This window comes from Hemicordylus capensis, chromosome 2 (assembly GCF_027244095.1).
Source record: "Hemicordylus capensis ecotype Gifberg chromosome 2, rHemCap1.1.pri, whole genome shotgun sequence".
Lineage (NCBI taxonomy): Eukaryota > Metazoa > Chordata > Lepidosauria > Squamata > Cordylidae > Hemicordylus > Hemicordylus capensis.
In genome coordinates this window covers 207,091,286-207,107,351 of record NC_069658.1, presented here as the reverse complement: position 1 = coordinate 207,107,351, position 16,066 = coordinate 207,091,286, and the positions used below count along the sequence as shown (strand labels likewise).

Genomic DNA, 16,066 nt, shown 5'->3' with positions numbered 1-16,066 from the left:
GGTCACCCTCTGGCCCAGAGACCCTTCTCCTCGGCCTGCCACGGACAAAGGAGGACCCTCTGGAACAGGGCAGGCGAGCCGCTGGCTTCCTCGCTGAGCCGTCAGGGCTCAGCTTCCCGGCACTCCACAGGACTCACCGCAGCAGGGGGGAGGGGGAGCGGGCGGCGGGCCCCCCTCCCGGCCCTTCTTCCAGGGACTGGCTGAGGGGGTCGTCCTGCCCGCGGGCCAGCTGCCTCTTGCCTTTCCACCTCTCCCGCTTGTCCCGCAGCCTCTCCGGGTCGTCCTGGTACCGCTGGATGGGGAAAGCGGTGGGGCTGCCCAGCTCCTTGGGAGAGCCCCGCTGGCTTTTGCTGCCGGGGCTGCGGAAGCTCCTGCTGCTGGTCAGATGGTTCGGCAGGCCCAGGGCCAGCTCCAGGGGCCTCTCGGGGCAGGTGAAGCTCTGGCTGGTGCGGACCCTGGTGCCCTCCAGCCTCCCCGGCCCGGCCACCTCCTGCTGCGGTGCTGGGGGCGGAGCAGAGCCGTCCGGAGGAAGGGGGCCCTCGCCCGGCAGGCCCCGCACACCCACTCCGGGGCTGCCTAAGGGAGGGGCTGGGCTCTTTTCCACGCCCCGCACAGGCGCACAGCTCTCCTGCTGCTGCTCCTCTTCCTCCGGGCGGCGGGGGCTGCCTTCCCTGCTGGGGGCTCCGGCTTGCCCCTCCAAGACAAAGGCCACGTGCTTGTTCTGCAGCGCGTTGTGCTGCAGGCCCCGCTGCCGGCGGGTCTCCCGTTTCTCCCGGCTGCTGGCCAGGCTCTTCTGGGAGGGCGGGAGGGCCGGCTGCCCTACCGACTCCCCCCCAGTTCCCGCCGACGCCTCCTCCTCTTCCGGGCCCGCCCCCTGCTCTGGCTGCCCTTCAGCTCCTCTGGCCACCTGATGGGAGGCGAGCTCTTCTGCCGGGCTCAGCCCATTCTCGTGCCCGACAGCCGCCTGCTGCTGCTGCTGCTGCCTGGCCGCCTCCAGTTTTTTCTCCAGGAGCATAAGACGAAATCTAGACAAAGGGTTTTTAAAAGAGGGAGAAAGCAACCACCGGTAACCCAGCGAGAACCAAAACACAGAACTACCTCAGGGAGCACAGGAGGGATGGCCCCACTTCTCGACTGGTTTTGGCAAGGATTTGGGAGCCTGTGGGATGCTTGGCTGCTCTGAACCAAGTCTGGCCACAGTCAGCAGCCTGACAGGAGCAGGTGGGACTTCATGGGCACCTTACATCACCTTGTCCCCCCTCTGGCCTGAAAGCGGCAGTACCGCCCTCTGGCCACTGGTGGTGGCGGCGCTGTAGAGCAGCAGGCCAACGTGCAAGAGGCCTTGATGGCACAGAGAGTGAAGGTCCCGCTTCAGGATGCACGGGGCACCTCGCACCCCTCACCTCTTGCGCTGGAGGAATCCCCTGACCAGGGCCTGAAGCAAGCAGATTCTCTTTCGCTGCTGCCGATAAGATCGCCACGCTCTGTACCTGCGCCACGCTGCCTGGATGTAGGTGGCAGCGCTCTCCCTCATGAGTGCCCGCTGGACACGGCATGAACGCCAGCAAGCCTAGGGTCGAGAAAGCACCGGTGAGAGGCCGTCCACGGCCCTTCTGGAGTGGAGATCAAGAGGGCCGGGGAGGCTGGCAAGGGCCGGGAAGCCCAGTACCTGCAAGGTGATGGCCGCCTGCCGCATGTGGAGGAAGTGCCGCCTCTCGGCCGCCATCCGGAGCCAGCTCTGGAGGACGATGATCTTCCGGATGACCTCCTGATGCAGGGTGTCCTGAAGCACCTGCCGTGCCGCCTCCTTCATGAAGACCTGTGTGGCAGAGGCGCTTATTCGAAAGAGTTGCCATCCCGCCCCCCTCCAGGGCTACAGGGAGACTTGCCACCAGGACAATCCAACAGGCAAGAATGAGCGGGACGCTGGGACCCAAATGGAGAACCCCACGGGACGAAAAACTGTAGGCCAAAAGCCTAAAAGGTCCCACTGGAAAGGGGGTTCTTCAACAGACGACAAGAGAAGGTATTGCAGACACGAGCCTCTTCCATCATGGAGATCCAGTAATATGTTTTTTTAATTAGGGAAGACAGAGGTGTGTGTGTGTGTGTGTGTGTGTGTGTGTGTGTGTGTGTGTGTGTGTTCTAGGCTGAACACTTTGGGAAAGAAAATGGATTTCACTCTTTCGGGTCGTGAAATCCAAAACAGATTGTGAGGAGCTCCAAAAGGATCTCTCCAAACTGGGAAAGTGGGCCACAGAACGTCAAATACGGTTCAATGTTGGCAAGTGTAAAGTGATGCATATTGGGGTAAACAATCCCAATAACATATACATGCTGATGGGGTCTGAGCTGTCGGTGACGGACCAGGAGAGGGATCTTGGGGTCGTGATGGACAGCTCCTTGAAAGTGTCGACTCAATGTGCAGCAGCTGCGAAAAAGGCCAATTCCATGCTAGGGATCAGTAGGAAGGGGACTGAAAATAAAACTGCTAATATTATAATCCCCTTATTCAAAACTATGGTGCGGCCACACCTGCAGTACCAGATGTGAATTCTGGTCACCACATCTGAAGAAAGACATTGTAGAACTGGAAAAGGTGCAGAAGAGGGCAACCCAGATGATCAGGGGCCTGGAGCCCCTTCCTTAGGAGGCAAGGCTACAACACCTGGGGCTATTTAGTTTAGAAAAAAAGACGACTGCGGGGAGACATGAGAGAGGTCTAGAAAGTGGACAGAGAGACCCCACCCCCACCCCCACCCCCAGCACTAGTAACAGGAGTCATCCCATGGAACTGATTGCCAGGGAATTTAGGGCCAATAAAAGGGAGTACTTCTTCACACATCACCTATAGAATTTTCTGCCATAAGATGTGGGAAATGGCACTCATCCTTTAAATGCTTGCCCACAGGCAGTAATGGGCTGGATGAGGGATAGCAAATTGAAGCTGAAACCCAGGAAGACGGAGGTGCTCAATGTATGGGCTCAGAATCTGAGGGATGAGTTAGATCTTCCTGTGCTGGATGGGGTCACACTCCCCCAGAAGGAGCAGGTGTGCAGCTTGGGAGTAGTCCTAGACCCAGGCCTCACCCTGGTATCTTAGGTGGAGGTCATGGCCAGGGATGCTTTCTGTCAGTTTCAGCTGATTCGACAGCTGCACCCATTCCTTGAAGAGGATGGCCTCAAAAGAGTGGTGCACTAGCTGGTAACCTCCTGGCTTGACTATTGCAATGCGCTCTACATGGGGCTGCCTTTGTACATAGTTCGGAAACTTCAGTTAGTTCAAAATGCAGCAGCCAGATTGGTCTCTGGGGCAACCCAGAGAGACCACATTATCCCTGTTTTGAAATCGTTATTATACTGGCTGCCAATATGTTTCCGGACAAAATACAAAGTGCTGGTTATCACCTTTAAAGCCCCGAACGGTTTAGTTACCTAAACTGTTACCTTAGAGAATGCCTTCTTCTGCATGACCCCCACCGCACGTTAAGGTAATCTGAGGAGGTCCATCTCCAGTTACCACCGGTTCATCTGGTGGTAACTTAGAGGCGGGCCTGCTGCTCCTGGGCTGTGGAATACACTCCCAGCAGAAATCCGTAATCTGAGTTCATTATTGGCCTTCAGGAGAGCCCTTAAGACCTCTCTGTTTGGCCTGGCCTTCCAGGGTTTTTAATTTGTTGTAAATGGTTTTTAACTGCTGTCAGTCTTCGGCCTGGTTCTCCAGGGTTTTTAACTGTTTAAATGTTTTAACTGTAAATTAGTTTTATGCTGCTTTTTTAGTTTCGATTTTAACTGTTAATTGATTTTAATTGTTTGTAGTTTGATGTAAACCACTCTGAGCCTTTTTTGGAAGGGTGGTATATCAATCAATCAATCAATCAATCAAATAAATAACACCCACCAGCCTGGATGGCTTTAAAAGGGGCTTAGAGAAATTCACGGAGGACAAGTCTATCAATGGCTGCTAGGCTGGGGACCGCCTCCAGCCTCAGAGGCAGGAGGCCTCTCCATCCCAGTTGCAGGGGAGAGGGCGTACCCATCTCAGCACTTGCCTGTGGGCTGCTTCTTGGAGGCCTCTATCGGGGGGGGGGGCACTATGTAAGACAGGATGCTGGCCTAGATGGGCCTCCTTGGGCCTGATCCAGCAGGGCTGTTCTGATGTTCTCGCTCTCACACATGCACCCCTTGCCCCATGAAGGGCAGAGAAAAGGCGACAATCCAGAATCCCTGTACAGTCTGCACTGCAAGGGCGATGCTGTTGGCAAGGACAGGTGTGTGTGTGTGTGTGTGTGTGTGTGTGTGTGTGTGTGTGTGTATGCAAGTGGGGGGGACCTTGGTGCCTTTCTAGATCTGACATCCAGGGAGGGGCACCCACACACATGCGGCAAGGGTTCTGGCGGGGGCCTTTCCCCGCTTTTGACGCCGGAAGCAGACCTTGGTCTTCCCGATCTGGTAGCTGTTGGGGTCCAGCTGCAGCCTGGTCAGCAGAGCGGAGATCTCCTCCGGGCAGGCCTGGGCGTTCTTGGGCAGCAGGACCTGGAACTGGTCCACAAAGTCCTGGGGAGGAGAGGAGCGGCTGAGCAGGGCGTGCCCGGCCTGGACATTCCTGGGGCTTCTAGTGTGCCATACCCCGCCCCCCACCCCAATCCTGGCTAGGACCAGAGGGCCTGCAAGGGGGCTGGGGCCCAAGAGAGAGAGACCCCCTTGGCTCTGCCGAGGGGCCGCCCTCCCAGCCAGGACCAGCGTCCCCTGGGAAGCAGGCTGCGGCAGCCACGGACAAGGCTCTCCGGCTCCAGGGCGAGCTGGCCTGGTGGGAGCCAGCATGAAGGGTCCTCTTTGCTAAGCAGGGGCTGCCCTGGCTGGCATTTGGATGGGAGGCCCCATGGGCCAGATCTTCCCCGGAGGGGACGGGGCTCCGCCGGCCTGCTTGCAGGCAGAAGGCCCCCAGTCCCCTCCCTGGTGGCAGCAGCACCCCCAGGTAGGGCCGAGAGAGACTCCGACAGCCTTGCAGAAGCCGCTGCCAGTCTGGGTTGACAATCCCGAGCCAGATGGACCCAGGGTCTGACTCAGGGTCTGGCAGCTGCCTTACGTGCTCCGCTGCCCACACAAACGTCTCCCTGTGCACGGCTGGGACTGGGGGGGGCACTCTGGAGCGGGGGGGGGGGCTTCTACACACACACACACAGAGCCACTGGCAGCTTTTCGCCCAAACGCCCATTTCTGGCGCCTGGTTCTTCCACCGGGGTGGGGTGGGGTGGGGAAAGCCCCCTGGCCCCACTGCAGGGTGGGGCTCTCCTGGGGGGGGTGAGGGGCATCCGGGCAACCTCTGGCAGGCGCCTCTGGGGCCAGCTGAGGCAAGGGGAGCGCGGCAGGCCCCGGAGGGGAAGGGGCCGGCAAGCAGGTGGCAGTACCTGGAAGGGGAACTTGGCACTGTAGCCCGACTGCCGGATCCGCACCGTCTCCAGCATCCCGGTGTAGCGCAGCTGCTGGAGCACCAGGGCCTCGTCAAAGAGCAGCTCCCTCTGCGGAAGGAGAGGCAGCCGAGGGCTGAAGGCGGCTGGGGCTGGCGGCGGGGGGGGGTGCACCTCCCGCCCCCACCCCCCCGGAGGGCCAGGCCCACCTACCTTCTCAGCGTTGGAGCGGATGCAGCGGATGAAGAACGGCTCTGCCTTCCCCAGGGTCTCCAGGAGCTTGTTGAGAGAGGTCTGCAAGGAGCCACAGAGGCTGGTCGGGGAGGGGGGTGGGGGCCCGGCCGCCGGAGAGCCAACTGGCCCCCCCCCGGACGTGGGCTCCTGCTCTGCTCCCCCGGCCAGGGCCAAGAGGGGATGCCGACCGACCGGCCGCCCGCCCTCCCGCCTCTTGGCTCCCCCCTCACTCTGCCCGTGTGGGGGCCGCTGGGGTGGGGGAGGAGGGTCCCAGCTGGGGAGGTCCCTGTCCTGGGGAGGCTTGCCTGGGCCGAGGCTTGGGGCTCCCAGGCCCCCAGCCAAGCCTTTCCTCCGGCCTCACCGCAGCCGGCCACTGGCCCGGGCAGCCTATTTCACGATCCAGTCTCTGGGCCCCTCCCAGGCCGGCTTGCTGTGCCCTGGGAGACGGGGGTTGGCGTTTCGGAGCCCTGCGGGTCAGCGCCAGCAGCCGGCCCTCGCGAACCGCCCGGGTCTTCCCAAGAGGGCCGCTAGCCGGTGGCCCTTCTCGGGCGCGGAGGAAGCGTGGCCCCCGCCCGAGGAAGGCAGGTGCGTACCTGGAACTGAGCGCTGATGCTGGGCGGCTTCTTCTTCTTGTGCAAGTGCAGGAGGGACTTGGTGGTGCGGTCGTGCAGCGTCATGCTCACTATCAGCTTCAGGGACTTCGAGTCCAGCAAGTTCTGCACCCCAAGGGAGGAGCCGCCGTTAGGACGAGGGGGCCCTGCCTGCATCCTGCCCCACGGCTCTGCACGCTTGTTGGGGGAGGGGAGTGAGAGGAACCAGGCAAGCCCGCCTCCCCAGCCCTCCAAGGATTCATCAGCCTTATCATAAGGACTAGCAGCTTTGGTTCTAAACACGAGCCAAAAACCTGAGGGGGTTGTGTGCCACCCAAAGGCCCCCGAAAGCTGGCGTGGGGAGATGGTGGGTGGAAAGAACCCCAAACAAATCCTCCCGCCAAAGGGCTACAGGAAAGGGCTGGGGGAGGTCTCTGAGGGATATTACAGGGCCCTCCCGGAACGACCAGCCTGCACTGAAGTCATCCCCGGAGCCGGCAGGCAACGCGAGGAGGGGGAAGGTGTTAGCCCACTACAGGGCCCCCCCCCCACCTCTGAGACCCACCTTGGGGATGAGCTGCTTCTGCCTGGCCCCCCGGCTCCTCCTGTGGGAACAGCAGGGAAGAAGTCTGTCAGGGAGAGACAATGCGGGCACGCCGGGGGCGGGCGGCTGCTGGGTCCGCTCAGTGGGTGGGGGGAGCATGCTGGGGGTGAGGGGTGGGGTGGCGGGGGCTTCCTCTGAACTTGTCCTGCTTCCTCCCACGCACGAACCTCGACTCCTGAGCAAGCAGACCAGCCCCTCGCCCTTGCCAAGAAGGACGCTCTCGCGACCCCTTCCGAACTCAAAAGCGGCGGTTAAGCAAGGGAGAAAAGGTGCCCTCGTGGGCAAGAAAAAGGGAGCAGCCACCCACACCCTGGCAGGCGGAGCGATGCCATGCTAGGTGCCAGGGGGCTGCCCCCACAGGCAGGCCCTTGCGGAGGCAGATGGCTAGGAAGCCCAGCGGGCATGTCTGACCCCCTGCCCCCGCGGGCGGGCGGGCGGGCACAGAGGTGCTCCTGAGCAGCCGCAGCAGCGGGAAGCCTCCAGCCGCCTCTCTGTGCGGGGAGGGAGGGAGCAGGGCCCCACTTTGCCCAACGCAGTCCTTCCGGCTGTGCGCGGTTGGCCAAGCGGGGCCTTCTGCCTCCCCCCCCCGGCTGACGGGCGGTGGAGCGCCGGCAGGAGTGGGCAGCCCCTTGATGCTCCTGGCTAGCTGCTCAGGCAAAGCCCGAGGAGGCGAGAGAGGCAGACCCCAGACAAAGCAGACACCGGACAGCCGAGGGGGGGGGGGAGAGGGAGGGGAGCGCCACCGGGGGGGGGGGAGCCACTGGGGGCCGCCTCGCCATCAGCCCAACATGCTCTCCCGAGGGCGGAAGACGTCCCGGGCCAAGCTGGCCGCCATCACAGAAGCTCGGGGTGCAGAGAGCAGGGAGGGGCCCCAGGAAGCCGCGGCGGCGGCGGGTCCTTCGGGAAGCGTCTCCGCGGCCCCGGGCACTCTGGAGAGCAGCCAAGGAGCCTCCTCCCAGGGGAGGTTTCCCAAGCAGACCTTGGGCCCCAAGGGTGTTCCACCGCCAGAGTCAGAGGGTGGGGCCGCCCCCAGCATGCAGCATGCCAAGGAGAGTCTCACAAAGCCACACCGACACCGACACACCCCCCCCCCAAGCCAACCCCCTTACCTGGGACACTCTCCAGAGGGGCACAATCCAGAGAGAGCGAGAGCAAGAGAGAGAGAGAGAGAGAGAGGGAGGGAGGGAGGGAGGAGGACAGCAGAAGGGTGGAAGGTCACTCCCGAGGTGCCCGAAGCCACAGACGGGTCAGCCGGGTTTGGGCTCCCAGTTCCTCTGAAATGCCACCAGTGCCAGCTTAGGGCTCACTGGACAGAGAACGGGGCAGGGGCGCCAACGTGGATCTACAGCCCGCAACGTCCCCCGTTCCCTGGAGGAGCCCCACTGCCGAGGGGAGGGCCGGGCCTGGCGTGTGCTGCCCATCGGCGGTCTCGGCTTTTTCTGCCTGGGGCATCCTCAGAAGGTCCACCTGCCCAGGATCGTGGCCTCTCTGGCCCCGAGGGCGAGATCCTCCACGTCTCTCTCTGCAGGCGTGCGCATAGACACACACACACCCCACACCCCCCCACTTACTTCTTGCTTTCGTACGAAGCTATGATGTCTTCAAAAGCGTTTATATCAAAATCCTCAGAGCAATCAAAGGAGAAATCAAGCACCGCGCAGCTGCAGAGAGGACACATGCAGAGGAGCCGGGTAAACAAGCCGGAAGGCGAGGAAAGAGCAGCGGCACTGGCGGCGGCGGCAGCAGGTGGGGGAGATGAGCCTGCCCCCCCCGCCCACGGTGGGCTTCACCTCTTGCAGCGACTGCTGATTCCCTGGGAGTTGGGACCCCTGGCGTCCTGCTACGCCGGAGGATTGCCAATGGGGCACTTCTGGGAGAAGTCTAGGCAGTGGGAAGAGGAGACCGCCAATACGGAGGGACACTGGAAGCTGCCTCCTACTGAGTCAGGCCCTGGGTCCATCTAGCTCAGTATTGTCTGCACAGACTGGCAGCGGCTTCTCCCAGGCGGCAGGCAGGAATCTCCCTCAGACGGGTCAGGAGATGCTGCCAGGGAGGGACCTGGGAACCTTCTGCATGCAAGCCGGCAGGGGCTCCTTCCCGGAGCGGCTGGCCCCATCCCCTCAGGGAACTCTCTTCTAGCGCTCACACATGTAGTCTCCCCTCCAAATGCAAACCAGGGTAGATCCAGCTTAGCAAAGGGAATACTTGAGTGTAACCTAAATTCGGTTTTATTATCTGATCTTTGAACTCATTTTAAAATGAGTTTTTAATGCCGCTTTGCATTGTATTTTGTATTTCATGATTTAATGTGTTACGTGTCCTTATTGCATGTTTTAATCCCCTACACTGTGAGCTGCCCAGAGAACAATTTGTTATGGGGTGGCTAACAAATAGAGCTTTATTCTTATTAGGGGGCTGACGCAGAAGGCGGGCTGCAGAAGCTTGTCGGTCAAGGGCACCCCCCCCGAGGCTCTCCAGCGGTATTAGACTACCACTCCCATGATGCCCTGGGCCACAAGGGCCACTGCGATGGGGGGGGTGATGTGGGTTGTGGTCCACTTGGAGAGCCTCTGGTTGTGCCCCCCACCCCTGGGGGCTTCCTCCCAGAGGCTTCGGAGAGGCAGAGAGGACAGCAGCCGGGGGAGCCCCTCTGCCCCCCGCCAAGGGCAAGGAGGGGGGGCAGGGCAGGGGAGGCAGCAGAAGCCCGGGGGGGGGGAGAAGCGCCTGGCCGACAGGCAGCAGCCCCAGCAACCTGCCCCCTTTGGCTTGGCCGCTGGACCCGCTGGCCGCCCCCTCGGGGCTCCGGTGCCCCAGAGAGACGGGTCCTGCTCCTGCCCTCCTGAGCGCGTGTCGCCTTCTGAACTGCCCAGTTCTGCAGAAGCCGCTTCAGCTTTGGAGAAGGGGCAGCCGGCAGAAGCCCCGAGGAGCCGGCTGCAGGCCAGGCTCTCCTCCCGGGACCCGGAGCAAGGACGGAGGAAAGCAGCCGTGGGCAAGAGGCGGCGGCCCCTACCGATAAGCCTTCTCGAGGGGGGTGTTGGCTTGCTGGAGCTCTCCCAGCGGGGTCCTGGGCCCCTGGCGCACCACACCTGGGGGGAGGAAGAGGAGAGACAAGGGGGTTGGCAACCAGCAGCTCGGCCTCCCTTCCACGGGAGGCTCGGCAGCTCTGGGCGGGGGAGAGGCGCACCTGCCGTCTTCCGGGCTCTCTGGCGGCCCGCTTCCGCAAAGACGGCCATGGCCCGGATGGCTGCGCGCAGCGTGGCCCAGCGGAAGACCGCCACCGGGTCCATCCCGATCAGCTCGCGCACGTAGGCACTGTCACTGCCCCGCAGCAGAGCCACGATGTCGGGCCGCATGTAGTCCATGTTCTTCTCGCGGAAGTCCTGCAAGAGAAGACCGCCACAAAAGGTCAAAGGCTCGAGTCGGACAGGCAGAGCAGCCGGGCTGCGGCATCTGGACTCTCGCCCTCCCCAGCCCAGGCTGGCGTCCACAGCCACTCCAGGAAGCTGACTGGCAGTTGGTCCCGGGCAGAGGAAGCCGTGGCTCTTCACACCCCACACCATTCATTCATTCGATTTCTATATTAGCCTCTGGAACTCACTGCCACGAGAGGTGGACAACCGTTCCTAGCTTAGAGAGCTTTAAACAGGTTTAGACTCGTTTCACGGGGCGGTGATAAGCTCTATCGGGCACAGCGGCCCAGGAACAGGGTCCCCTCTAAGGCGTGCACACAAGTGCGCATGCACACGGTGTTTGATGTCCGCTCAGTTAGTTTTAGATCCCGCTCGGGTGGAATCCGGAAGGTCCCACTCTGAATCCATGTGCGAGCGCACTGCCTGGATACTGCCGCCCACTGGCAGGGGAAAAGACCAAGAATAAATTTTAAGAATTTAATAGACGCAAAGGAAAGAGGTGGTCCTACCTTGCCAGACCTAAGGTTGTATTTTGATGCTGTTTGTTTGATATGGTTAAAGGAATGGATAACATTGAGAAACCCCAGAGTTCTTGATCTGGAGGGATTTGACAGAAGGTTTGGAAGAAAGACCTCAAAGTTGGATTTGAGGATTAGATTTTGAATTTTGAGAAGGAATTATGCCAAGATGATGAAAAATCAATTTCTAAAATGTATAAAATGTTACTTTTGGAGGAGACAAGAGAGGAAGTGGCATTAATGTATAAAAATGTTTCAAACAAATGTTGGAAGTGTGGGCATACTGAAGGTACTTTTTTCTCCCCCCCCCCCTTATGTGGTAGACCTGTGGGAAGGCTAAGGCCTATTGGGACATGATATATAATGAATTAAAGAAAATATTTAAAGTGACATTTCCTAAGAAGCCAGAAGCCTTCATGCTAGGAATAATTTTGGTATATGCAGAGATGGCAAAACTTATAACACTGATAAGAGACTAAAGCTTAGAGCGTTTTAAGGAAGATTGGAGATCTTTTTTGTTGTATTTAAAGAATTATTTTCCTACTATTGATCTTACAGCAGGATTTGAAATTTGAAATGCAGGTTGTGTAGATTAGTGGTTCTTTTTCTTATTTTAAAGGTTTAAATTTGTGTTTTTTATTAATATTACAATAAGGGTAAACTTTATAGTTGTTATTTCACGAAGGGAGGTGCGCGGGAAGTCCATTTGTGTGTATTACGATTGTTAATGGTTATTATTGTTAAAAATTAATAAAAATTGAATTTGGAAAAAAAAAAAAAGATACTGCCGCCCAGAACAAAATTCATTCTGCGCACAGATGAAAAGAGTGAGAGAGAGGACACTGCCCAGGACGGCATGTTCAGAGGCAGGAAAGCCCAGCTGCCTTCTTGCCCTGCTGGCCGGCTAACCCCACTGAGTCCCCAGTCTGGCCATTGTGGGAAACAGGATGCTGGACTGGAGGGGTGTGATGGTCTTGAGGAGAGCCGGTCTGGTGGTTGCAAGCAGGACTTGTCCCCTTAGCGAAGCAGGGTCTGCCCTGGTTTGCATTTGAATGGGAGACTAGAAGTGTGAGCAGCACTGGAAGAGATTCCCCCTCAGGGGATGGAGTCACTCTGGGAAGAGCAGAAGAAGGTTCCCAGTTCCCTCCCTGGCAGCATCTCCAACGAGATAGGGCTGGGAGAGAGATTCCTGCCTGCAACCTTGGAGAAGCCGCTGCCAGTCTGGGTAGACATTACTGAGCTAGATGGACCAAGGGCCTGACTCAGTAGATGGCAGCTTCCTATGTTTGCAATTTTTTTAGTATTGGTCGCTATATTTACTTATTGTGCTATTAATGCGCGTTTAAAGGTTATGCTCACAGCAATGTGTAAGTCTGTGCAGGAGGCTGATGGACAGTAGCAGCAGCAGCGGCAGCAGTAGTGAGACCCCAGTCGGAAGGATGAAGGAACCCTGCTTGGGTGTGGAGGGGGTGGGTGGGAGAGGTGGTAGTTAGAGACTAGTTGCTCAGATCAAGAGAAGAGTCGTGAACAGGAGGGACTTTTCTGGAGAAGAGGGAAGTGAGACGCAGGGAGAGGCAGAAGGCAGATCTGCCTGCATTGCTGTAAGCTGTCAGTGATAAGGATGTTGACACCACTCTGAAACCACGACACTTATTGTACATCTAGAACTTGTAACCACCACACTTAAGAACTGTTGTTAAAACAACATTTTAAGCCCCACCTCAACAGAAGAGCGACCCCCCACCCCCACACATGCTACTATACAAACAAGAGTAGGGAGAAGTGCGATGTTCTTCTTGGGATCAACAAGAGGAAGTCCTTTTTCACACAGAGCAAAATTAATCTATGGAATTCTTTGCCATGGGATGGATGGCGTGTGAAACAGGATGCTGGACTAGATGGGCCTCCTTGGGCCTGATCCAGCAGGGCTGCTCTTAGGAGAGGTGGGTGCTTTCCAGATTAACCCCACAACGGTGTCACAACGTATCTGCTAAGTATGCTTCTGTACTTCCTGTGTTGTGACACTGCAGTCCCGATGCTGTCAGCAGGGGGCCGTTCACATTTCCGATGCCTTGTTTCGGATTTTATCTCAAAAAGTAGCTGTATTTTCCGTTGTAGATTCTGGGGATCGTTTTCAATCCGATCCTGCCAAGCTGAAGCATATTACCACAGCTGTAGCAGGTAATCTGGAAAGCACCCTGGTCTTCAGGGTGCTTTCCAGGCTGTTCAGCAGTAAAATGATTCGGATTTGGAAGACAAACAGCTTGCACAACCCTCTACAACAGGGAAATACAGTTATTTATTTGCAACGGACATGCCACGTTGTAGGACTAAGACACTTGGATAAAACCCGAAAGGCGGCATGGGCAATGCGAACGGCCCCCTGCTGTCAGCGCAGGGACTGCGGTGTCACAACACAGGAAGTGCGGAAGCCCACTTCAGAGATCCGTCCTGACCTCGTTGCAGGGTCTAATCTGGAAAAGGCTCTGGCCTCAGATCCTGCCTAATCAGAGCTGAGTGGTGGCAGCAAAGGTGTCTCGAAGCAGGGTGGCCTCTCGCAACGGGCGTTTGGCCCGATCCAGCAGGGCTCTTCCCAGGTTCCTAGGATCAAACGAGAGCAAACGCTGGGCCCCCCCTCCTGTACCTTGATCTGGTATTTCACTTTGCCTGCAAAGTGCTGGATGATGAAGGCGGGCTCCATGACGGGCGTACCGATGAAAAACTTGTTCTCCTCGTGCTGTTGCTTGAACTTGGCCAGGAGCGTCTGGCTTGTGGCGTGTGGGAAGCTGTGGGCAAGAAGAGGGCAGGGGAGGGTCAGTCCTTCACTGGGCACAACTCCTCAGGGGGGAGAGGTCACTCCCTATGGCCCCGGAAACCGTCACCTCCCTGGTCCCTCCCCCCCGCCCAGCTTCACCCAGGAAAAGGGGGGTTTCTTTGCCCTTCATTGCATGGGGCAAACTGGCCTCGCTGATCTCGTTTCTGCAGCTGCCGTCCTGCAGTTCTGTTGTGCATCATTTATGCTCATCGTGCGAGGGCCAGGGGAGGGCCAAGAAGCCGCGAAGGGCCCTAATGGGGTCTGGTCCAGACACCGGCCAGCCAAGCCAGGGGACCATATCATGTGGCCTCTGGAGTGTGCCCAGGGGCCAGTTTGTAACCAGCAACTCAGCCCTGCTGGGGCCCTCCGACCGGTCCTCAGATGAATCCCACTTGCAGGGGAGCAACGGCAGGAGACTGGAAGGGGGTGGGTGGACGGGGTGGGTGGGTGCCTTCCCCATCTCCTCTTCAAGGACTTCCCAGAGGCACCTGGCGGGCCACCGAGGGAAACAGGAAGCTGGACAAGAGAGGCCTTCTTGGGCCCGATCCCGCAGGGCTCTTCTTATGAACCTACTCTGAGACAACTCAAGATTGTCAACAGAAACGACAACATGTCTGCAAGTTGGCATAAGCCCCGGCGACAAGAAGGGGAAGGCAGCCGGAGAGGAGAGGAGAGAGGCCGTCTGACTCCTGGGGCGGAGGGGAGAGGGAGGGCTGCTGTGGAGATGCGGCTGCGGACGCCTGCCCAGGGAGTCGGCCTCTGGAGGAGGATGCAGCCAGCCCAGCCTCCAATGCAGAGGGCACAAGTGCCCCCCGCTCCCCCTGGGCATGCCCGCCATCCCAGCGGCACAGAAGGCTCACTTGCTCTCCTCGTCGAGGAGGTGGAAGAGGCCGGTGGGCTTCTTGCTGATCAGGTGGATGCAGGCCACGTTGTCCGTGTAGTCGATGTGGTGCCAGGGGATGCCCTCGCTCCGGTACTCCTCCTGCAAGGAACCCAGGAGACAGGCATCAGTCCAGAGGCCAGGCCATCCAGTGAGTAGCTCAGCCCTCCTCATTGGGAAAAGAGGCACCTTCTTAATGTGGGGATTCTCTTGATTGAGCAGGGGGAGAGCAACTGGCCCTATCCATCCCCAGCACAGCATCCCTCCAGTGACTGCTGCTGGTATCTAACTTAGGTTTCTCTTTAGAATGTGAGCCCTTTGGGGACAGGGAGCCATCTGAGTTGTTGTTTCTCTGTGTAAACTGCCCTGAGCCATTTTTGGAAGGGCGGTCTAGGAATCGAATAAATAATAAAAATAAATAATAAATAATTCTTGGGTGCAACCTCCCTCCCTCCCTCCCTCCCTCTGAGACGTCGGGATGACACATGCCTGAGAATTCATGGCGGGAGGAGAGAGACCTCAGTTGAGTCTCTGTCCCAGGTGGATCTATTGCTTTTCAGGATTTAGAGACGGCTCTTCTATTTTAGAAATACACCAACCAGGCTGCAAAACTGAAGCCCTGCGGCATATGTGGGGTGGGGACCTCTGGCTTGGGGGCAGAGCAGGCCCTGCCTTGCACGCATGGAGGTCCCAAGGTCAGCATCTCCTCCAGGTGGGGCTGGGGAAGAACTTCTCTCTTGGAGCCCTGGAGGACTGCTGCCTGCCTGGGCAGGCAATGCTGAGCTAAACAGACCAATGACCAGACTCAGCAGAAAGCAGCTTCTGACGTTCTTATCTGCTGCAAAGGGTGGCCAGCGGAACATGAGGTATTCCGCCCTCCACCTGCTTTCCCCTCACAACCACCCTGTAAGGTAGGGCTTTTGCTGGGAGTGAGAGCGATTGTCCCAAGGCCACCTCCAGGGCGCTTCATGGCTGGATAGGCGTTTGAACCCGGGCCTCCCTAATCCTGGGCCCGGCCACATCAGCACAGGGGCTACGGTTCAGAGGCATGGCTTCCATTAGGGGTGTGCACGGAACCAACACACTGCGGTCCGGCACTGGGGTGGGGGGTCACTTTAAGAGCGGCGGGAGGGTTTCCTTACCCCTCCCACCGCTCTTAAAGCGACCCCCCCACCCCCAATCCGAACCACCCAGGTCTGGACCAGTCTGGACTGGTCCGGAGGCCTTTTCAATGGCCTCCGGACTAGTCTGGGCCCATTCCTAGCTTCCATTTCGCATGAGCTGCTGCCACCCCCCTGCCCCCCTGAATTGTCGTAAGCAGTCTCGTGAGTTGTCGGCAGCTGGGAGTCTATACAGATCCTACATAAAGGTAAAAGTGTGGCCGTCAAGTTGGTGTCGACTCCTCCTGGCGCCCCCAGCGCCCTGTGCTTTGTCTTGGGTAGAATACAGGAGGGGTTGGCCATGGCATCCTCCCGTGCAGTATGAGAGGATGATGCCTTTCAGCAGCTTCTGATATCGCTGCTGCCCGATAGAGTCTGGGAAACAGACCAGAGGGGATTCGAACTGGCCGTCCTCTGCTTGCTGGGCCAGGCATTTCCCGCTGG

At 58.7% G+C, this 16,066-nt stretch overlaps 1 protein-coding gene across 6 annotated transcripts in view; it reads right to left on the bottom strand.

The window, feature by feature from the left end:
- Positions 1-16,066, bottom strand: part of MYO9B (myosin IXB) — a 56,633-nt gene that overhangs the window by 14,671 nt on the left and 25,896 nt on the right. For 5 of the 6 annotated variants that reach the window (XR_008315356.1, XM_053291705.1, XM_053291708.1 and 2 more), the window contains exons 11-23: positions 14,443-14,564; positions 13,412-13,553; positions 10,024-10,219; positions 9,850-9,925; positions 8,411-8,500; positions 6,801-6,840; positions 6,239-6,361; positions 5,625-5,705; positions 5,412-5,522; positions 4,435-4,557; positions 1,670-1,819; positions 1,404-1,570; positions 138-1,025 (exon numbers count right to left, since the gene is read on the bottom strand). Coding sequence is in view for 5 of the 6 variants with exons in the window: in XM_053291705.1 (XP_053147680.1) it covers positions 138-1,025; positions 1,404-1,570; positions 1,670-1,819; positions 4,435-4,557; positions 5,412-5,522; positions 5,625-5,705; positions 6,239-6,361; positions 6,801-6,840; positions 8,411-8,500; positions 9,850-9,925; positions 10,024-10,219; positions 13,412-13,553; positions 14,443-14,564 (2,309 nt within the window). In the remaining variant the exon portion in view is untranslated. The remainder of the gene's footprint in view (positions 1-137; positions 1,026-1,403; positions 1,571-1,669; positions 1,820-4,434; positions 4,558-5,411; positions 5,523-5,624; positions 5,706-6,238; positions 6,362-6,800; positions 6,841-8,410; positions 8,501-9,849; positions 9,926-10,023; positions 10,220-13,411; positions 13,554-14,442; positions 14,565-16,066) is intronic. The other variant, XM_053291709.1, reaches the window with a different exon arrangement.